We start from the raw sequence: 22,908 nt of genomic DNA on the forward strand, positions 1-22,908 counted from the left end.
GCCTCCGTCTGGAAGACCCAGCTCAAACTCAGCTCTGGTCTGCAAAGTGCCAGGTGAAACCTTTCACTACCACTACCTAACTTCCCTGGGCCTCAATGTCCTTACCTATAAAATGGGGGAACAGTGCCTACCTCACAGGGCCATCCTAAGGATAAAGAGAATAATGTGTGTAAAGCACTTACCAATGAGACTGGCACCCAGTAAACACCCCACAAACCTGGCTTTCAGAGAACTGCTAATCCGTCCCATCTCACAGCCAATCCTCTTTCGGCCGCCCCCAGCCTGAGGGCCAATCCTTTTCTGCTTTCTAAGAGGGATTAGCTGAAATCTTTCCATTCTAAAGCCTGCATTGCTTAGTGCTGGCCAAGCCCTGGTCCTAACCCCAACCCCTCATAATTTGGTCACAAGACGGAGCCTCAAGTCAATCCGACACACATGCGCTGAGCCCCACCTGCACAAGGCACGGCTTTCCTCCCCTGCCCTGGCAAACACCCAGACTTCAGCGTCCACACCCCCTCCAGCCCTGTCCTGCAGGCACAAGCTCAAGCCTGCAGACTCCGCCACTGCAGGGGGAGTCTGGCTCTCCAGCCTCAAGAAGAGGGTTAGTGCAAGGACCAGGACAAAAACATAAGAAGCTTGAGGCCTTTTTATTGACATTTCTCCATACACACAGAGATCCTTTCCGTTCCTCTCGAGTGTAAATGAAGCACAGGGTACTTCACTCTCATCTGTTAACAAAGGAGCCCGAGGAAGGGGGTATACCAAGGCCTGCCCACTTCCCCAGGGACTTGCACCTCCCTGGCCTGGAGCAGGCCCGACTGCCGGCCCTAGTTACACTGGTTGGCCTGGCGAGAAAGCTGGCCTCAGATGGCCTCTGTCTCCCCAGCCCGTCTCCTTGGATCCCTGCTCAGCCTCCCATGGGTCCTGGGGCCCCGGCAGCCCGTGGCTCCGGGGAAGCATCCTAGAACAGAAGCACCCCACTCTTCTTCATTCCATTCCTTGTGCCACCTGCTCCCAGGAACCATGCAATAAATAAATAAATACTTCAAAAAGGCAGGGCAGCTCCAAGGGAGGGAAATGGTGCCTGAGCCTGCTCAAGGCTTAGGGAGAGACACTGACGGCCTAAAAGTCCAGAGTGAACATAAAACTGTTGGAGAGGATGGGGACCTCAAGTGGCCTTAACCCGTGAGACTGTCCTGCTGGGGAACAGTGCCAGAGTCTAGGACCCAGCCCAGAGAGATCCTACACTTCCCAGGCCCCCAAGGGTCAAGGGCTTCAGGACCTCTGCTCTGCTTGCCTATCTCACACTCCATGGGACAAGGGGCCAGGGAGAGAAATGCAGCTCTGTGCCAGAGGAGGGATGCCCAAGGCTCCGAGCAAAAGAAACAAGAGTGATCTGAATGCCTGGCATCTACCCAATGGAGCTGTCACCAGGGTAATATGTGGCCTGAGATTCTGCTAGTGAAGGTTTCTGCAAGGTAAGGCTGAGGCCCTTTGAGCTGCTGGGGATCCCTATGTTTTTTCCCACTTAATACTAAAGAACTCTGACAGGCCCTCCTAGACACATCCTCCTCTGGGAGAACATGGAAATTTCAACCCTGTTTCTAGAAGGACTTTCGGTCTGGTTAGCCCTGGCCATACCCTCTAGTGGAGAAACAAGGAGACGGTGATGCCTGAAGGAACGTTCGCATAGCAGAGTGGGGTCATGGCACGTCCAGGCCCTTCTGCAGGCTCTCAGAGGCCGAGGGCTTGGACCAGCAACCAGCAGAGGAAGAATCTCTTTTCCCAGTCTCTGATCTCTGGTCTCCTAGAACTGTCAGGTGTGGAGAGATGCCCTGATGCTCAGAGACCCTACAGAGACCAGGCCTAGCTCACTCCTGCCCTCTAGTTTATATTCCCTGCCCAGCTCTGAGTCCACTGATCAGTCCAGAGCGGAGGAGGGCACACATGCCAGGCCCTCCAGGGGCTCCTCTTCCCTCTGGGTTTCGAGAACTGCCGCTTACTAGCCCTCCGCAGGAGTGGGGAACAGCTCCAGAATCCGGCTGGAGACAGCGAGGACAGGAAGGGGACGCCTACCTAGCGTTCAGGCCACATTTGCCCAGCACACACCACATGCGGCTAGGGAGGGTGAGGCCTGCTGCTGGCCCCAGGGACCGACGCCCACTTTGGACCCCAGCCCCTCTTCTCACTTGCTCAAGGTCTGGTTACACGAGGCACACACAAACACAGTCTCTCTCTGGGCTTCGGGGGCTGAAAAGGAGGAAGAACTTGGTGAGACACTTCCTCATGCCCCTTGGTTACGGCCCCAATACTACAACCACCTCCCCAACCCCCAAAGCCCCACAAGAGCTGCCCAGCAGCCAGCCCACATCTTCACTAACCCAGCTCACTAGCCTGCCCTCAGACTTCTCTTTCCATGGGGACAGGGGACTGTAGGAGTGACCATACCAACAGCAGGCCTCTCCCAGGTGCTCTACATTAGAAATTATTTTGGCACCAACAAAACCCCATTGAAAATATTTTTTAAATACGACACCAAAAGTTCATTTTCCAAAATGTTTTAACAGTGGTTATCTCTAGGTAATAAAATTACAGGATTATTTTTTTCTTCCTTCTTCTTCTGTATCGTAATCTCCAAATCTTCTAGAATAACCATGTTACTTGCATGACCAGAAAGAAAACCAAAAAACCTCAATTTGTGATTATAACATATTTCAGGCAGTATGAAAAATATGCTCCCAATTTTTTTAGAAGATGCATATGCATTTATCCTACATGCACATTGGTGCTCTCCTTTTATCTGTATCTTTTGTTTACAATGAGTATGTACAGCTTCTATAGAAGGAAAAGAAATTATTTTTGTTGTTGTTGTTAAGTGTTACCAAGGTAATGAGAACAAGAATAAAATTTAGGACAGTGGCTTCCTCTGGGGAAGGCAGGATGGTACCAGGGAGGCTCGGTAGTGTTGCTAATGCTCTCTTTTTTTAACTTCAGTGAAGCAGCCACAGGTATTTAGATTACACCTTATAATTCAGATATGTTAAATAGGTTCCTTTGCATGCATCAAATACTTCAGTGTTTTGTGTGTTAAAGAATGGAAAATGTTTCTACGGGCCAGATAGGATCCCAAGTTCCCCTGCCTTCTCACTGAGCCCCTACTCCCTTCCCACACTGCAGCACCCCTTGGAGGAAGCGGGAACCCGCCAAGCCCTACCAACAGCCTGACCCCCGGCCACTTGCCTCACTCACCTGTGGCCCCCATGGAGGACTTAGGCACCTTGAAGGAGCAGCACCGGGAGCAGAAGCTGTTTCCACAGTTACTGCAGCTTCGCTGCAGAGAAGAGCCAAGGTCAGTATCAGATGCGTCCCCCACGCCCAGAGCCCACCTCCTTTCCACCAGGTGATCCCACCCAAGGAACCAGAGACTACCGTGGGACTAAGGAGGTGCCCAAGTGGGGCAGGACAAAGCAAACACAACATCCAACGGGAGGGCTGGTGAAGGCGTGGGCAGGGGGGCAGGCAAGCCCTGCTCATTTGAGCAAACCTCGGACCCCAGGACCAGTGTGGCCCAGCGACTCCCCACTACTCCCCTGCATCTCATCCCAAGCCCCTGAAAACACACCGTCAACGAGACTTACCCTCTTCTTCAGCACTGAGAAGGTGGCCGAGCAGCCCGTACAGTTCCCTGACAAACAGAGGTAGCAGCTCAGCCCTGACCCAACCCAGGCCTCAACTCTCACCTGCCCCTGGCTCTTCTAAACAGGCCCACTCAGGACACCAGCCCAGCCCAGACACCGTGCTAGGAGCGGTGCGCAAGGGAGCAAAGTCCAGATCTGCAGACAGAAGGGAGGACTCAAGCTGACAGTCCCTGGGAGTCCATGTCTCCAGACCATACACAGCTGCCGGTCCACAGGCCTTCCCAGGACTTAAAGGCTCCACCTGTAGGTCCAGCCAAAACCGAAGAACATCCAGCAGAATCTGCTCCCTGGAAATCACACCAAGCCGGGGAGGACCTGACAACAGGCATCCTTCAGAGAAGGCAGCTCCAAAGAGCGCAAACCAAACCTGCCTGACACAACCCCTTCCCAAGTGTCTCCTTACAAATACTCCTTGCAAATACTCTGCCCACAGGTAAATTCAGAAACATCTCCTAAAACCCAACTCCTGCTTCCTGCCATCTAAAGATTCCAGGAGAGGACCTCAGAACCAGGCATCTTCCAAGAAGTCACGCAGGGCAGAGGCACAGACACTGTGAGAGGTGGGCAGGAGGGAGCACGACAGAGCTGCGAGACAGACCCACCTAAACCACCACACAGGATGACAATTTGCGACCACGACCACGGTGGCAGAGGAGCAACAGCAGCTTAGCAAACGCACAGGAGGAGGGGAGGGGGTGTAAGAAGAGATGAGAGACAGGGAGGAGGGAACCGAAAGTTTTTTCAGAGGCCGCTGCGCTCACCACCCACTCATGCTTCCAGGAAAGTTAAGGATGGAAAAGGTGGACCAAGGCAAAGGCAGTCTGCTGAAGAGGGGGCCTGAAAGTGAATGATGAGAACCAAAAGGGAGGCGACCTGAGGAGGAGGAAAAGCCACACTGGCTTCTCCAAGCTCCAGAAACAAAAGCAAACCCTGAAGAGAACAAAGAAGATTCCAAGGGCTGCCCCCAGGACCACAGACTGTGGTTTGAGGCAGAAATCTCCGTGCAGGCCCGGGGCACCGACCCAGGGGAGAAAGGCACGAGGGTGCTCCCGGAAGGGGCTACAGAGCCCAGCAGGAGGCTGAGTTGAGTCCTGGAAAAACTTGGAAGCAGATAATAAGGCTACTGGAGTAAGTGTCTACAACTTGGGGCCCAGAGGCCTCCTGTGATCTGGCCAGAGCAATTGGCAGCTTCAGGAAGCACTGCTGAGCCTCTCGAACCACCTGTATGACCAGGTACAGGAACCCAGGCCTCATCTTCATGCAAAGGCCCAAAGCTGTATTGACAGCTACCTGTGGTCCCTTCCTCTGTTCTGCCAGAACCCCGCGCAGCTCTTGCTAAAGGACACTCCCTGTGTTCAAGGAAAGGAGGGCCCAAGCTAGAGCAAGGAGAAACCTGAGGCCAAGGTGTATGAGGTGAATGCCACTGCTGCCAGTCGGCTCATGGCCCAGCAGAGGAAAGGACATGGAAAGGCATAGCAGGTGCCGCTGCCTTGATGCCAAACAAAGAATCGGGCCACGCTAAGACTTTGGCCCCCACACTAAGAATGTGGGCAAAGCAACCCATCCGTGCTCCTCCTCGGCAAGGGGAGCAGGGGCATGGGCATGGGGCAGGGGACCGGAGCCACTCAAAGACTGACACTCACACCCACGTCCAGGATGGAGTGCCAAGACCAAGCCACCCAAGGCTGCCATGTGGTCCCCCAAGTAGCCGTGCACAAGCCTGGGCCAAGGAGGGCTTAGGGTGCTGACACCGGCTCAAGACAGGTGTATGGAGGAAGCACCCCCGTTCTCTTCCAGCATCTACCAACTTTCCCTGCCCTCATTCTCAGCAAAGGGCCTGACTCACCATGTGATGATGCCATGGGAGCAGGCAGAGCAGGGAGGAGCCCAGGACTACATGGGCCCTGCAATGGTAATGGTCACAGAGCCTCTGGGACAGAGGGGGGCCACAGAGAAGCTCCTGAGCAGCCTGTCCTCATTTTTCCCAGGCACCCCCATCATCCACTGGTATCTGGAACGGAGTGGCCCTGAAAGTGGCTCACCCCATGCTGGCCTGCAGGAGCCAGACCCAGAAGCGGAGCTGCTACGGCTGACCTCATGGCAAAGACCCCGAGAGCATCTCAAGGAAGGGACAGAGAGCAGTTTCGAAAAATGTAAAATTAAGAGGGGAAAAAGAAGCATTTTCTGCCCTTGCCATCTTCATGTGAACCTAAAAGGCCTTCACCCATCCCAGCAGGGATTATCTGAACTGAAAATCAAATACTGAAATGGGACAGACGTAAAACGAGAGGACTTCGGACACTACGGCAAAAGGAGGAAGATGAGTTAGAAAAACAAGAACACAGGGGCGCCTGGGTGGCTCAGTCGGTTAAGCGTCCGACTTCGGCTCAGGTCATGATCTCACAGTTTGTGGGTTCGAGCCCCACATCGGGCTCTGGGCTGACAGCTCAGAGCCTGGAGCCGGTTTCAGATTCTGTGTCTCCCTCTCTCTCTGCCCCTCCCCGACTTGCGCTGTGTCTCCCTCTGTCTCAAAAATAAATAAACATTAAGAAAAAAAAATTTTTTTAAAAAGAAAGAAAAACAAGAACACAGGAGCCAGAGCAGATGGCTTGGATTTGAGTCACAGCTCGACCATTTACTGGCTGAGAACATGGGCCGAATCACTCTTCTCACCCAAGGTTACTCACCTGCGAATGAGAACACCTAAGGCCCTTTACTTAAAATTCAGATACAAATGAATCACATGCTACAGCTAGAGTACTAATTCTTCTGTAACGTCACTTGGGACTTCTGGAACCCAGGCTGCTTCTAAGCCCTAAGAACTGCCTGTCCCTATCACATCTCCCATCGGAACTAAATGAGACCATGTACATGCAAGTGCGCTGAACACAGAGCTCCAGAGAAGCCGGTGATCATCACGAATAAAACGGAACTTGAAATGACTGGGGGACACTCACACAGCTGAAAGACACAGCATGTGGAGGACCTCTAATCCTGAAAAACAACTGCGCTGGGTGCTACAAGGGCAGGAAGGGAGGTCCCCGGATGCTCTGGGTCAAATTCCTCAAAACAAATCCCAGGGGCTTCTCCCAGGGTGCAGGCCGTAGAACTCACTCCCACCAGAACACACAGTATAGCCACCCCACCCTCTTCCCTGTCAGCTGACACTAGGTACAAGTAAGGCTCTTCCTCAATCATAGCACCCAAGTCACCCGCGCTCTTCAGCTGGAACTCTATGTGGCTCATTAATCGCTGTTCTGGCCTGAGTCAGGTTTCCCACAGAGCTAACAGTCAAGTCCACCCTTCTCCAAAGCTGCCATCCTTGACCCACACCCACCTCCCAGTAAAGTAAGCACTTGGCTGAGGAGAAGGGACCTCAAGGTTCTATCACAGGCAGAGGAAGATACAAAAGTATCTTTGCTTCAACTTGTTTCAACTTGGATAGGAAAGATCCAGACAAGCTCCTCGGCACCTGCAGAATGGACCAAGCCCTCTCATACTAACAGCACCCCTTATTAAGCATTTACCATGACCCAGCCAGCATTGTGCTAACACTTAATAAGCATCATCTCATTAGAGACCTATAAGAGTCCCGTGGGCTAAGAACTATTCTTACTGCCCTTTTACAGAAGGGGAAACCGAGGCACGGAGAGATTAAGTAATTTGCTCAAAGACACCCAGCAGAGCTGGAATTTATACCAGGCAATCAGACTCCACATTCTATTCTCAATCATTAGGCTCCACTGCCTTCTGAGGCTCTGTCTCAGGGTTACATCTCTACAGTCCTGGAGCGGCATTTCTCAAACTGAGTGCCTCAACTTCCCACAAGCTAATACTCAGTAAGGACAGAGGGACACTTGCTCCCTTGGCAGTCCTACTGTGTGTCTGCTACCTTCCCAGGGGCCTGGGGACATAGCTTCACTCCTTGCTCTGGTCACAAACCAGAACCCACAATTCCAAGACTCTGGCCCTGTGGCCACGGTGCCCACGGTGCCCCCGTCCCTCAGCCCCGGCCATACCAAAGTTGTTGGTAGGGTAGCGTTTGCGGAGCCGCTCCGTGAGCCGGGACACCTTGCTGCGCAGCACCTCGTTCTTGCTCAGGAACCCGTTGTCCTGCAGAACCAGCTCATCTTCTGCTGGGCACGGGGCACCCTCGTCATCCTCCTGCGGGAACAGCTCCTTCCAGTCCTGCCCACCTCGCGGCGGGGCTCCGGGACCCACGTGCAGAGGCACCCAGCACAGCAGACCCCAGGAGGCATGGTGATGGCTGGCTCAGTCGCCCTCCCCCCTGCCCAGCCCCTGCCCAGCTCACCGAGGCTCCTACTTACCAGCACCACCAAGTGGGTCTCCTGCCTCCCGAGGTGCAGGGGAGAAGGAGAGAAAAGAGAGAGATAGCAAGAAGAAGGAAGCTGCTGGGAGGGGGCCCCCAGGCAAAAGGAAACACAGAAGTGCCACTCTTGAGTTCTGTCTGAGCACGTCCCAAAGGGTGACCCATTCACAGAGGCCCCCAGAGAAGGATCCCAGGACTGGGAGCAGCAGTATACTACTGTTTTTCAAATTGGGTGAAATTAAGTGGATTGTTATTTTAACAGAGCAGAAATTTATAATGTATTTTCAGAAAACTTGCTTCATTTAAGCTGTACATATTTTACAGACATAAGTGTGAATTAGACTAAGATATAAAATGTGTTCACTACTGTGGGTTATGAACAAAAACACTTGAAAGTCCTGGCTGTATATATCCTCCTCCACCACCACCACCACCACCCCCACCAAGATGCACAGTCTGCAATCACGTATTAACGTCTTGGAGAAATCTTTCAGTAGCTGAAAATTTAACTGCCTACGTGGATGGGACTAAAACGAGAGAGGTGAGCTAGGGCAAATCACAGGCCCAGGGGCAACTCACAAAACCCCATTTCTTATACCTCAATTTCCCACTTACAAAGAAACATAGAAATGACTTTCTGCTATACAGAAATACAATAGCACAGCTGTGACAATAAACAGTAACCACCATAAGGACTCAGTGACTGGGGACAAGGGGAGTGGGGGCAGTGGTGGGGACTAGGTGATTTTTCTAAAGGGGACAGTCACTCCTCAGCTACACTGACCACTGAAGACTCAGGGCTACCAGAGCTTCTGATTTTTCAGAGACACTGAAAATCCAGACTTTTCATTAAGATCTCCCCATTTGTAAATTTTTTAAGTCTTGCATGCCAAATAAAACACTTCTGTGAACTACCAGTTTGAACCACTGTCTTAAAATGAGGAAGACTTGGGGTGCCTAGGTGGCTCAGTCGGTTTGGTGTCCAGCTTTGGCTCAGGTCATGATCTCACGGTTCGTGGGTTCAAGCCCCACATCAGGCCTGACAGCTTGGAGCCTGGAGCCTGCTTCGGATTCTGTGTCTCCCTCTTTCTCTGCCCCTTGCCTGCTCACACTCTCTGTCTCTCTCAAAAATAAAACATTTAAAAAAATTAAAATCAGGAAGACTCTTTGACCTATTACTTGACCTGCAACCACTTTCTCCAGCTTCCCCTTCCTGCCTCCAAGAGATATCTTTCTAATCTCATTCTGCATAAGGGCAGGCAGAGGCCCAGGGTAATGCCCTCCCTCAAATCTGCCTTCCCCACATCAAAGGCACCAAGCCCAGAGTCCCCAGTCTAGGTGGGAAGTGACACCCCCCGCCCAATGCAGAGTGTTTCCCAGAGGCTTCCCTGCCCTGGGCACCCTGAGAGATGTAGGTCAGCTACAGTATGAGTGGAAGTTCACAGGTACCCTTTCGTGCAGTATGTTCTAGCTCAGAACCAGTGCTGGCTGCTGATCTGGATAGAAGAGAACTGAAAAATCCTACATTTGGGACACAAAAAGCCAGCTGGCTCCTGGACCATCTGCCTGGTGGGTAGGGGGTGTAGGGAAGGACCACCCACCTCAATCGCATCTTTAAACTCCTCATCCGGCTCAGCCTCCTCGGCCTCCTCCACACTTCCGGGCGTGAGGTCCTGGGAAAAGAGAGGATTACAGAAGGGGAGGGACGCGGCCCTGCCCACTTAGGCAGAGGCCACCAGCAGCAGAGCCAGCACCCAGGTTCCCCAGAACATCTGTCCCTGCCCAGAAGAGGTGGCACATCTGCAAGAAAGAAGTCATGAGAAGGAGAGCACCCTCTGACCTCCAAGGACAGGGGGATGGGCCCAACACCACAGGTGGCCCTACGGTGGCTGCAGAGCACAGTGACCGACAGCATGGGTTCTAGAACCACAGGGCCTGGTCTGAGTCCTGGCCGCACCATGTGCAGGCAACTACTCTGTGCCCCGGCCACCTCCTCTGCAGAAAAGGATCCTCTCATTCTCAGAGACAACCTACACCTCCAAGGGTTGACACCTACAGCAGGGTAAGCAGTCAACAAAGCGCCCAGTTGCTACTACGGTTACTATTATTATTATTATTAAACACTTCAGAGGAAACGAGGCCGGGGAAGCAGCGGGAACCAGAACAAGGCCAGGAGCTGTGCAGTATAAATAAGCTGGGAACGGGAAGGCCCCACAACCTGCCCACAGCAGGCTCTGCCCTGACAGTGGGGGGCGCTCACCTCCGTGGGTGTGGGCGCAGGCGTGCAGTCCGGCAGGGCACACTTTCCCCCAGCATCTGGCAGCGGGGGGCTCTCAAAGACACTGTCTTCCTGCTTGGGGTTCATCCGCCGCTGCAGACATGCCCTGTACTCAGATACCACTACTCAGGGCAAGAACGGGGGGGAGGCAGAAACAGGACGGAATGAGCGGTGCCCTGGGGGACCCCTTCTGCAGGTGGCTGGCCTGTTCCACCAGCAGCCCACTCTCCACAGCAAGAAAGTCCCCTTCCTAACTCTGAACAAGTCACCCAACCTAAGCTTCGTAAACAAAACAGAGATACTACCACCCACCCCATGCGATTGCAACACAGAGATTAAATGTAGTAAGTGCTTGATGAATTACAGCTTCTGTAATTAATTACTCAACCACAGGGAGGAGGAAAAATACAGCAATCACCCAAACATATGCATAGGCCCAGACTTCTGTGACTGAGGGCCTCTCCAGACTGCCTGACTGCTTTAGAAGCAAGACAGCCGACAAGAACTCTGGGACCACAGAGTACTGGCAGCATCTCAGGAGGCGGATGGCAGCACTGGGAAAACATCCCTCCCTCACCTCCTAGAAGCCACCACATCATGTAAATAGGGATTCACCTGCTTTGGGAAGGGAGAGGGACCCTACAGCAGCAGCTTTCCCTGTTTCCCTGTATCCCACCTGACATCTGAGAGATGCACATCCCGGGGACCCTCTGAGAAACTACCCTGGCGTGGTGCTGCCCCCTTGTGGATGGCACAGCAAACAGACGGTTAGCTGTAGAGACTTGGTAAACGGGGGAAGCCTAACCTAGCCCTCAGAGCCTGGGCCCCAACTCTGTCAAGCTGTCCAGGGCTTACCTCGGAAGAACTCCACATTCCCCAGAAAGAGCGTGCTGTTTAAAAGGGCAAGGACCCAGCACAGGGGCAGCAGGTACAGCATGCAAACTGTGCCCAGAAGAGCCCCATAGAACCTGCATGGACAGAGAGGAACCACAGGGTCAGAAATTCTTAAGATCAGAAGGAAACCAATTTGGAGCACACCCACATGGCAACAGGCACGCTTAATAATAAACCAACGAGATCTGCCCGTCAAACAAGTGGGTGAGAGATTACACGGAGGGACATGTTTCTGCTACTATGATTATTTGTACCACCCCCGAAAGTGTCTAAACAAAAGCAGTACATTCCAGCTCACAGGTTTATGTGCAGGTTTACACACAAGAGTCTCAGAGGCTCTCTGCCCCTGAGCTAGGCGAGCAGGGACTCCAGCGGCAAATCCCAGCAGAATAGCAGTGGGGGGAACGAGGGCCACTCACTGCGAGGACGCGGCAGGGTTCTCCCAGTGCAGCACGCGGTAGGCAGCTTCACAGGTACGGCACAGGCGGCTCAGGAAGGCCTCCAGCTGGATCAGGCTGCAGGCACACAGGGCTTCTGTGAGCCGCGCGCCCCGGGGCCGGCCGGAGCTCAGGGCCACAGAGCCCAGGACTTCACAGAGACGGCTAGCTAGGCACAGCTGGTCTCTTCAAACCCATGAGAGGGGCCAGAGAGCTCAGGAGAAACTGCACACATTTCAGTCCCCTTTTCAGGACCCCTCCTGAGGTGTGAACAGGACACAGGTTCCTGCCTGGGTCTCTTCCAGGCTGTTGATGTTGGGCTACTTGACGTTCCCAGGGCTGAAGTTTCCTCATTCATAAAATGAGGAGCAGGGTACCCACCTCCCAACACACTGCAACTACGGGATAAATGGCAGGATGGATATCAGTGAGTCTCCACCTAGGCTGTGAGGCAGACTCACTTGGGAGGGTTTTTTTAATGGCTGCACCCCCAGAAGCAATGAACGCACGCTGCACCCAGATCTTGGTTTCTGAAGGGCTCTGGGGAGAAATGGCTGATTCTAGAGTGGGGGCAGCACAAGCGTGAGATAAATCTGAACATCACATGTACTCAAAAATAATGGGGACATATTGAAAGGACACAAGAGCCATTTCAAAAGAGCTCCTACTGCCAAACCTAGGACAGTCTGAGATCAAAATAATGACAGTAATGGATTATAACCCATTAAATAAAACTAAGAATCTTGAGTTCGTATTGGTAAAAGGAAGAGCTCTTTCTTACAGCGGAATACCAGCTAACAATGACAATTAGAAAATCACCTTTGTAACTATCACAGTAATAAACTGATCAAGGCAAGAGCCAGCAATGGCCGCCGTCTGATAGAGAAACCTTAACCAACTGATCAAAGTTAGTATCTCCCATAACAAGACAGACTGACATCACGTACCTCCTGACAGGATACACTGACAACAACACACACACTGTTTGTGGCATTCCCGCCGAAAATGTATAACCTTAATCTAATTACAAAGAAACAAAGAAACCCCAATTAAGGGATATTCTACAAAATGATAATCTTGTTTTTACTTAAAAACGTCAAGGTGTGGGGTGCCTGGGTGGCTCAGTCGGTTGAGCATCCAATTTCATTCAGCTCAGGTCATGATCTCACCGTTCGTGGGTTCGGGCTCTGTGCTGACAGCTCAGAGCCTGGAGCCTGCTTCCGATTCTGTGTCTCCCTCTCTCTCTGCTCCTCTCCCACTCACACTCTTGTCTCTCTCTCTCGAAAATAAACAAACATAAAAAAAATATACCAGGGTGCCTGGGTGGCTCAGTCAGTTAAGCATCTGACTTCAGCTCAGGTCATGATCTCACGGTTCATGGGTTCAAGCCCCGCATCAGCCTCCGTGCTGACAGCTCGGAGCCTGGAGCCTGCTTCGGATTCTGTGTCTCCCTCCGTCTTTGCCCCTCCCCCACTTGAGCTCTATCTCTCAAAAAGGAATAAATGTCAAAAAAAGTTTTCTTTTCATTTAAAAATGTCACGGTCATAGGGCACCTGGGTGGCTCAACCAGCTAAGCGTCTGACTCTTGATTTCAGCTGAGGTCATGATCTCACAGTTTGTGAGTACAAGCCCTGCATTGGGCTCTGCACTCAATGTGGAGCCTGCTTGGGATTCTCTCTCTCTCTCCTGCTCTCTCTCTCTCTCTCTCAAAAATAAACAAACTTAAAAATTAAAAAAAAAAAAAAAAGTCAAGGTCATGAGAAACAAAGACTAAGGAACTACTCCAGGATACAGGAGACTAAGAAGACATAAAAACTAAATGTAATGTATGACTCAGGACTGGATCCTGGATCAGGGTAAATTCATATAAAAGACCTTATTAGCACAACTGGTAAAATCTGATTATGAACTGTGTATTAGATAATTGCACTAATGCTGTTAGCCATGTAGAATTTCCTAATTTTGATTATAGGATTATGGATATCTAAGAGAATGTTTTTGCTCTTAGGAAAGAAGCATTTGGGGTAAACAGGCATGATGTTTGCAACTTACTTTCAAATGGTTCAGGAAGAAAAAAAATAATGTGCAAGGATACAGCAACAGATGAAGCCAATGTCGCAAACTGTTAATAATTGTTTTATCTGGGTAAAGGGCATAGGGGAGTTCTTTGTATTATTCTTGCAACTCCCATTTAAGTTTAAAGTCGTTTCAAAATAAAAAGGTTTTGTTTTGTTTTGTTTTTTTTTTAAAAAAAACCACAGATACCCAGACCCACTCCAGATAACTGACTCAGGCCAGGCCCAGGCTCCGTCTGTTTGTAACTCCTGTCTGCAGCTTTGCAGATGCTATGGTTACTGTTATTCACCAGACGTAAGGTGCTTCTTCAGAAGTACCAGCTCTGTCACATTTAGGAAGCCTCTCAACAGCACAGTGATGGTGACTGGTATTTACTGAACACTTCCTGGGTACCAGACACTCATTTACTCTCCACACCCACCTATGAGGTAAGTCTATTACTATCCCATTTAACGGATGAAGAACCCGAGGCACAGGGAGGCTGGGCAGCTTGCCCGACGTCACACAGCAAGTAAAGGGAAGAGCTGGCATTTGAACCCTGGCTCCTGTGCGCACATGCTTAGTCAAGACCCTAAATTGGGTCTCTGGTGGAAAGAACACAAACTGTTGTGAAATCAGCTAGATCTGGATTCTCGTCCCACCATGGTCCCCTTTTAGCTGTGTGCGCCTCTTTCCTCAACCATAAATGGAAGATCATAATAGCAGCTACCTCCCAGAACTGGTGGAAAGACGAAAGGAAATAACATCTGTGGTTTGCCTAACACAATGCCCGGCACAGAGCAAGTACTCAGTGCGGCGGTCGTGACTGCCTCCCACCTCCCCGGCCCCTTTCATACTCACAAGCTCTTCACCTCAGCCACAGCCTCGGGGCGAGACAGGCGAACTCTCTGGAGGTCCTCCTGCCTCACGCTGTGATACTTCCTCCGCATCAACTCAGACTCAGGCAGCCGTGCCCGGCAGACCTCCTGAAGGTAGCCCAGGAGGGCGGGCACTGAAATCATCAGGGCACCCACCGAGTACCACGCACCTATGGGATCGACGATACTGCAGGTGAACGGGTAGCGAGGACCGGCAGCCTCTGCCCACCAGATGCCCACGTGTTAGCTCCCTCACCTCCTCCAGGGCTCCATCCAGAAGGCCTTCCCTGATCACCTCGCATGACACAGTATCTGGCCTGCTCCCTCTCCAGCCCTTTAACTCAGCTTTAGTCTTCCTCATAGAATTCCTATCGCCCTCCAATAGGATTCCTATAGCCACACAACTGACGATATGTATAGTTGTCTCCTTCACAATATAGGCTCTTGAGGGCTGGGACTTCATTTGCTTGGTCACTATAGCCCCAGACCCATTTTTTTTTTTTTTAATATTAAAAAAACTCATGCTAGCACACAGTAGGTGGTTCGTGCCTGGAGTCTGGCTGCTGGAGCACCCCGTGACTGACGTGCTGACCTCTGGGCCACTGGGACAGATTAGAAGTCTTTCTTTTGGCTTTTGGAATACCACAGACCAGACCACTGTGGACTAAGAAAAGGGAATGCTGAGAGAAAATCCAAAGAAGAAACTTGGCCCATGCAGTACGGTACCCCCAAAGCAAGCTAACACAGCACTGAGCACAGAGTAAATGCTTGTTAAGTATCTGTCATATGATTTACTTTGGAAATATGTTAAGAAAGATCTTAACAGCCTGAGAAGGATATCTGAGTTTAGAACAGGCAAAGAGTCCTACTAAGAAACAAAAAACGAGGTCTTCTGTGAACTGGGTTTATTTTTAACCCATCAAATCCATATCTCCATAGGAAACAAAGGAGAAACTTGAGAAATGCAAGTTCGAAAGAAGAGTGAAAATGTGAATAAAGGTCCCAGCTCCTCAGAACATTCTGTCCCAGGCCCTTCACACATTCACCCTAGGGATTCAGCTTTTTCTGCAGCCATCTGCCAGTTCCAAACAGGAAAACAGCTGGGTCCTGGTGTATCTTGTCACAAAAGGTCCCCAGGAGACATCACTACCCAAGACCCCTAGAGCCACCCACCTGTCCACCCGTCTCCCTCAAAGGCTCCACACCACAGACCCCTCATTGCTGGTGACTTCCCAGCAGCCCCCCTCCAGGCTCATTTGCTGAGCCAGAGAAAATCCAGAGATATGGCAAAAATCTCTACAAAAATCTATTCACCTTCCTGGTACCCTGACCCCATGTCATGCCCCAATGACCCCAGAATCAGCTTGAAAGTCAAAATGGAAAAAGGTCAATCCACCAGCATTCAGTCAAGAAGGAAACAAAAATAATAATAATAGCTATCATACATCGGCTGCTTACTCTGTGTCAGACACTGTGCTAAATGTTATACATAGACTGTCTCACTCCGCACAACCACCCTCGGAGGAAAGCACCCTCCTTTTAGAGATGAGGAAAAGTAGGCCTTAACAAACAGATTCAAGAACTTGCCCAAAGTCATCCAAACCACCCAGCCAGGATTCTAGCCCAGAGTGTCTCTCCAGAGCCAGTTTTCTGACATCAAGCAGACATGGAAGGAAGCCACCTCCAGGGCAAGACGTCTAGGCAGCCACTTCTTGAAATTCTTTCCCACATTCATTCCCAAAACCCCCCTGGCCCCTGGAAGCAGTTCTTACCTTCATTCAAAGTGAGGAACAAGATGTTGAGGCCCAGGCAGGTCAGCAAGGAACACAAAGGTGTCTGCCACCTACAACACAAGAAAGGCCTGGTCACCAAAGACGGCCACTCCTCCATTGGGAAGGGAAGATGGCTACCATGGGTGGGTCATCAAAACCAGGAGCAAGAGGAGGGGGCCTGGAGCTCACAGTGTCAAGGAGAAATGAAAAGTGGGCCCCTCATGTGGACAGGCGCCTGGGGGAGGAGTTAAGGTCACACATTAGGCCCTGCGATGAGAAAAGGTATCCTGTCAGAACTCGAATACCTATGGAACTTTCTCCCAGAAGAAGAATTTATAAAATATCCGTTGAGAAACCCAGTAAATACTGTTTAACCTGTGTTTTATAAGGTTCTGGTCTCTTTAAGAGGTGACAATGACAAACTTTCTTCTTTAAAATTTTCCCTTAGAAAAATACATGAACCATATATTCACTGTGCAAAATTCATCTAATACAGAAATCAAGAGGACAAAACATGAAGGATTTCTGTGACCCCAGTTGTGACTTTCTTATTTCTCAAATTTTGTGAATTTATTTTAACATACGTTAATTCAAAAGGAGAAAAAATAGGGGTGTGCCTGGGTGGCTCAGTTAGTTAAGGGTCCAACTCTTGATTTCGACCCAAGTCATGATCTCACGGCCGTGAGACGGAGCGCTGGGTCAGGCTCCACACTGGACACTGAGCCTGCTTAAGATTCTCTCTCTCCCTGTGTCTCTCTCTGGCTTGCACGAGAGTGCGTGCTTGCCCTCTCTCAAAAAATAAAAATAAGTCAGGGCGCCCGGGTGGCTCAGTCAGTGAAGCGTCTGACTCTTGGTTTCAGCTCAGATCATGATCTCATTGTCATGAGCTCCCTGCTGGGCATGGCACCTACTTAAGATTCCCTCTCCCCCTCTGCGCCTCCCCGACTCGAGTGAGATCGCATGCTCTCCCTCTCTCGAGACATAAAAATAAAAAATAAATAAATAAGGAGAAAGAATGATGGTTTGTTTTAATCTATCAAAACCGAACTTGAAACCAGCACACAGCATCCTTTCAGCGGCCACGCCCTAAGTGAACTGGCAGCGCTGGGGGCCCACGCAGGCCCAGCCCACCACCACCACCAAAGAGCAGTGCACAAGCCCCCAAAGAGGAAAGAAAGAAGACCAGAGGCTCGAGCTGACAAAGACCAGCAAAGGCTGCTGGCTCCGCCCCTCATAAAGGACATTTAACAGGGAAAAAGGAGCAGAGATGTGGCAGTGAAGCCCGACACCCATATTCGAAAGAGCCAGTATAGCATTTCTAAGGTCAGCCATCAGAGGAAGAGTCAAAGAAAAATAAACAGGTAAGTTGCTGGTAAGCAACATATTCAGAACTCCAATGTATTTTCTTTCGCTGTGATTGAGGTATTTCAGTTGCTAAATGAGATTCATTAACTTATGTGCTGTTTTTACTTTGAGTAAGGGAATAAAATGACCTTTCTCGACCTTTCTCTAAAAATTCAGCATACTCCCTCTATACCATCCTAATTAGGCCTCAGAACCATCCAGCGGCAGGTACCAGAGTAAAAGCAAATTAAAAATCAGGTCTAAGGCCGATCTCATTTCAGAAATAAAAACATCATACAGTCACTAAAGTCACTTTCATTGTAAAGCCTCTCCCATTCTGTCTCATATCTTCACTGACACTTTTTGGTCATGGAGACCCACCCACTAGAGTAGCTGATCCCAGAAGAGGAGTCTTAAAAATCTAACGCAGCTCTAGGCTTCAGACATAACAGACAAAGCTGAAGATTAGGTCCCTCTTGAAAGTCAAATCCTCTTTACTAAGAAAAGAACAATCAAAAGCACAAATTAATCTGACAGCCATTTTCACAGACCAGTGCTCTGTCTTCCCCTGGCACAGAAGACAAGCTCCTGGGGGCTTTTTAGACCAAATGCTGCTCCCCTCCCCCTGATCCAGCTTTAATCAATCCCATCACATCCTCAGATTTCTAATTTCATAAAATGGAAAAACCCTAACACGAGTTCCAAGAAGCACTAAGAGACCAGTGGTAGAAAAGGAGAAGGACAGGATATAGTTACTTTTGCACTTTGCCACAAAAGGGTAAAACACATACACATACACACGCATGCTTGCATGTGTGCACAGAAAACACCAGGGCCCACCCCCTGCCCTAAGGAAGACTAAAATTCATTTCAGCTGGACAATCGTGGTGGGATTATAAAACAAGCCCCTAGTCCATTCTCCCCTATCTCTCATGACAAGAGTACAGCGATCTAATAGAGAACATTCCTCTGGAACACAAACTAGCTCATCTCTAGGGTTAATGCCATAAATTAAGGGGGTTCTGGGGTGAACAAGAAAAATTTAGGGGGCCTTGTTCAGAGAGTTAAAAACAAACCTTGCAGGGTGCCTGGGTGGCACAGTCAGTTAACTATCTGACATTTGGTTCTGGCACAGGTCATGACTGCAGGGTTGTGAGAGCAAGCCCCACATCAGACTCTGTGCTGAGCGTGGAGCCTGCTTGGGATTCTCACTCTCTCTCTCTCTCTCTCTCTCTCTCTCTCTCTCTCTCTTTCCCTCTGCCCCCTCCCCCAACAAGTATGTTGTCTCGCTCTCTCTCTAAAATTAAAAAACAAACCTCCCCCACTACTTCCAGATTGAGGTAAGAATGAATACTCAACGGCACTCTTAGAGATTAACCCAACTGCACTAACCCTGCCTCCTACCTGTCTCTCTCAGGCATCTTAGAGGGTTGGAGATCTGTATGAGAATCTGATGAAAATTAGAAGCTTCTTCCTTAGAAATACACATGTGTGCACAAAGATATATATATAGTTTCAAGAGATTCAGTGACCCCATAAAGTCCCACTCAGGCCCCAGGTTATGAACGTCTGCTGTGTAGGACAACCAGATTTTATGTGGCTCCCAATATTAGCAATACATAACCTTTGGGGTTTCACTTGAATCTGATCCAGCCTTTAAATCTAACTTCCAATTTGCACCATGAGGAAGCAACCAGACAAATCTAAGTAGGAAATTCTCCAGAACAGTCAGCTCAGTCTCCAGCAAGTCAGTATCATGAAAAAGAAACCATTTTAGATTGAAAGAGACTTAAGGGACACAATAACCACATAGAATGCACAGTCCTGGATTGGAATCTGATTTGGCCAAAACATGACATTCCTGCAACAACTGAGGAAATCTGAACGTGAACTGAATATAAAATGATATCAGGGAATTATTGTTAACTTTGTTAGGTGTGGTGTTGCTTTTTCTTATTAAAAAAAAAAAATGTCCGAAGGCACCTGGGTGGCTCAGTGGGTTGAGCATCCAACTTCGGCTCAGGTCATGATCTCACAGTTCATGAGTTCGAGCCCCACATTGGGCTCTATGCTGACAGCTCAGAGCCTGGAGCGTGCTTCAGATTCTGTGTCTCCCTCTCTCTGCCTCTTTCCAGTTCACACTCTCTCTCTCTCAAAAATACATAAACGTTAAAAAAGATTTTTTTTAATGTCCAGGGGGCACCGGGGTGGCTCAGTCAGATGAGCATCTGACATCAGCTCAGGACATGATCTTGCGGTTTGTGGGTTGGAGCCCCCATGTCAGGCTCACTGCGGTAAGCACCGATGATCCTCTGTCTCCCTCCCCCTGGGCCCCTCCCTCGCTTGCACTCTCGCTCTGAAAAATAAATAAAACATTTTTTTTAAATGTCCTTATTACTTAGAAATAAACTGACATATTTATGAAGTGAAATAGTACATATCTGTAATTAAAATTCTCTAAGATAAGAAAGTGAGTTGAAAAGGGAAAAAATAAAATTATAGAGAATGAAAATCAAAGCAAAATAAGAACAAAAAATTTTGAGATCCATAATCCCAAAAGATTATTGAAAAAAAAGGTTAGTGAAAACGGTACCTGCTAATTCATAGGTATTTACATTTAACTTCTGTTCAAAATTATATTCTAATTCTAATATTAATTATGCTGATACTGAGAAAGGAAAAAAAAAAAAAAAAACCCGCTTTAAAGATTTAGAAGGCCCGATGTTCAAGGCTAGTTAGCAGTCCTGAGGTATGATCTTACTGAACCACAAAGAAACTCTGGTGAAAGGCCATATGGTTTCCAGGGCCTGCCTCTCCAGGGGTGGGCCTGGAATAAGCCCGGGGAGCCAATGGACCTCCCAGAACTGCTCTTCACTAGGGCAGAAAGGACAGCCCGGCCACTGCCTAAATGGCTAGCACAACTATGGAACAGGAAAGCAGAAGGCCCAGATGGTCAGAGCAATCAGAGCAACTCTACAAAGTCTATTACCTGAGCAAGTATCGGACACCGTCACCTGCATCCTTTAGGGGTTCCAGGTAGATCTCCAGCCTCTTGTAGGACAGAACCAAGTTGAAAAGATCAAACGCCGGGGACTTGGTAGGGGCAGGTGGAGACTCCAGGGGAGCCTCAGGCATCACGCTGGGGCTTACCTCTGGCCCACTCCCCTCACGCTCTGATGTCTGCATCCTGTAACCATAATAATTCCTGACATTTGCATTGCACTTCCAACCCCAACACACTATCTCATGTGGTGCATGAGGTTTATTACAGAATAAACCTGTAAAGTAGCAAGGGTTACAGATGGAATACCCGTTTCACAGAGAGGAAACACCATTCAGCAGGGTGAACCGAATTACCCAGATATAAAACCCGGCTCATCTGACTCTCCATCTAATGTCTTTTCCCCACAGATCCATCAAGAGTATAAACCATAAAGACCAAGAACACATGGTTGCTGGGAAGAGGCAGTCTGTTGTCTAAAAAGAAATGATGACCTGGAATATTTTTCACCCACTCTTTACCTGGTTAATTCCTACTCATCCTTCAGGTATTGGCTGAAACATTGCAACACCGTCAGTCTGGAATGGGCGCCCATCCCCAATGATCCTAAAGGATCATGAACTTGCCCTAACAGTATTTATCACACCAAAGTAAAACTCCCTGCTTTCTTGCCGGTCTACACTTCTTAACTTTAGTAGGAGTTCTACCAAGTCAAAAACTATGTCTTCCATTTACCACTACTTCTGCACATAGTGGACGGTTAATTTACGATCAGTGAATTAGTGAATGAATTGAATGAGTGAATGAACTGCCCATCCTCCAGGACTCCAGTGCTTTCTCCTGCCCTGTCACATCTTCTAACCCCTTCTTCTCCCTTCTGTTCCCAACCACTTCCTGTACCATTCCTGCCCATTACCCTCCCTTTTCCCTTGAACCCGGAGAGGCAGTCACCTCCTTCCATAAGGCCCCGTTCCCATCTCCCCTCTCCGATGGGGAGAACCGCAGGAACCCTCACCCTCTTTCCTAATTTCAAAGTCCTACCCCAAATGCTAAGCAGAAAACAAGTGATCAAAACCTCGGAGCACAGCAACATAAGCCAGTCCCACGCAGGGGACTGCGACCTGAAGGGGGTGGGGATGTGACAAAGAGGACACTGGGAGCCCGAGATGTCCGCGGAAGGAGATCGGATAAAAGGACCCGGGGTGGGCGCGGTAAGAGCCCGTGTGGGCGGGGTAAGAGCCCGTGTGGGCGGGGAGCCGGTCAGCGCAGGCAGAGGCCTGGACTACCACCACCGCAGCCCAGGGAATCTGATGGGGCCTTTCGGCCCAGACCAGGGAAGGCCACGCCCAAAGCCGCTGGGCCGCAGGTGACGGCCCCTGCGGCGTCCAGGAGCCCAACTCCGTGCCCTTGGCAGAGACAAGGGGATGGGGAGGGGGTGGCACCTCACCTGCCCGGTCGCTGGGTTGGTAGAGGAGGGGCGGGGACGGCCAGGGAGCACTGGAAGGGCCACTGGGCCCAGGAGCGTTTCCTCAGGCCCGCCCCACCCCGACGACAAGCCTTTTCCAAGGGCCTCAGAAGTCGCAAATCGGAGAGCCTCCTCCGCCTACCCCGCCGCCGCCGCTTCCGGGACGCGAATTGCTCAGCGGCGGCGTGCCCGTGACGTCATCGCGCCCGCCCCGCCTCCGGCCCCTGCTGCTGCGTTTAGCTCCGCCCACTCTAGCACAGGTGAGCGCCCACCTCAGCCCTGTGCCTCCGCGTCTTTCCTCCCTCAGCCTCGCCCACGCTCAGCTGGGTCCCTAGTGATCAGGATTCGCAAAATACCGCAGATCGGTGGGAGCACGTGCTTCAGGGTCACGCATCTCGCCACTCTGGTACAAATCGAACCGATTCGTATAAGCAGGAGTCAAATGTCTGTACCCCTTCCTTGATTGCCCCAACTGGAAACTATCACTTTCCCTTCCAAACAGCTAGACTGTGAACAGATTCGAAATCACCGCCCGGACCAAGCTATGTTCAGAAATCCTCTCCCTTCTCAGAGGAGGCTTTGTGTCTAGGTCAGGCTTGTCGGCTGCACTCTGCCTCTGCTCCTTTAGGGTGAGTCCAGGGGAAGTATAGAAAGATTTTTTTTTTCTTTAATATCTTAACTACCTGAAATTTCACCATCAGTAATTTACTCCGAAGGTAAATTTTAGTGTCTTTGCAGCTCCTCCTTGAGTGGGCC

General features: G+C 50.2%; 1 protein-coding gene across 2 annotated transcripts; it reads right to left on the reverse strand.

The window, feature by feature from the left end:
- Positions 1-628: 628 nt before the first annotated feature.
- On the reverse strand, positions 629-22,318 carry ZFYVE27 (zinc finger FYVE-type containing 27). Of its 2 annotated transcripts, XM_030334278.1 has the most exons (13): positions 22,135-22,317; positions 20,676-20,873; positions 16,343-16,413; positions 14,554-14,740; positions 11,620-11,715; positions 11,162-11,274; positions 10,289-10,428; positions 9,630-9,701; positions 8,027-8,047; positions 7,718-7,862; positions 3,639-3,685; positions 3,250-3,331; positions 629-2,250 (listed from the first exon to the last, which is right to left on the reverse strand). In XM_030334278.1, the coding sequence occupies exons 2-13, from the start codon at positions 20,870-20,872 to the stop codon at positions 2,186-2,188; spliced, it is 1,236 nt and encodes a 411-aa protein (XP_030190138.1). In that variant the 5' UTR covers position 20,873; positions 22,135-22,317; the 3' UTR covers positions 629-2,185. The 2 variants fall into 2 exon arrangements, with proteins under 2 accessions (XP_030190138.1, XP_030190139.1); XM_030334279.2 differs by lacking the exon at positions 8,027-8,047 and having other exon boundaries at positions 22,135-22,318.
- Positions 22,319-22,908: the final 590 nt, after the last annotated feature.

This window comes from Lynx canadensis, chromosome D2 (genome assembly GCF_007474595.2).
Source record: "Lynx canadensis isolate LIC74 chromosome D2, mLynCan4.pri.v2, whole genome shotgun sequence".
NCBI lineage: Eukaryota > Metazoa > Chordata > Mammalia > Carnivora > Felidae > Lynx > Lynx canadensis.

Bases quoted from the DNA above. Each gene is read 5' to 3' on its own strand.
- ZFYVE27 (XM_030334278.1), bottom strand. From the start codon at position 20,872: ATGCAGACATCAGAGCGTGAGGGGAGTGGGCCAGAGGTAAGCCCCAGC. The intron at 16,414-20,675 runs GTAATAGACTTT...CTTGTGTTGTAG, and splicing joins GGTGTCCGATACTTGCTCAG to GTGGCAGACACCTTTGTGTT. The intron at 8,048-9,629 runs GTGGGTGGTCCT...CTCGGGAGGCAG, and splicing joins AGTTTAAAGATGCGATTGAG to GAGACCCACTTGGTGGTGCT.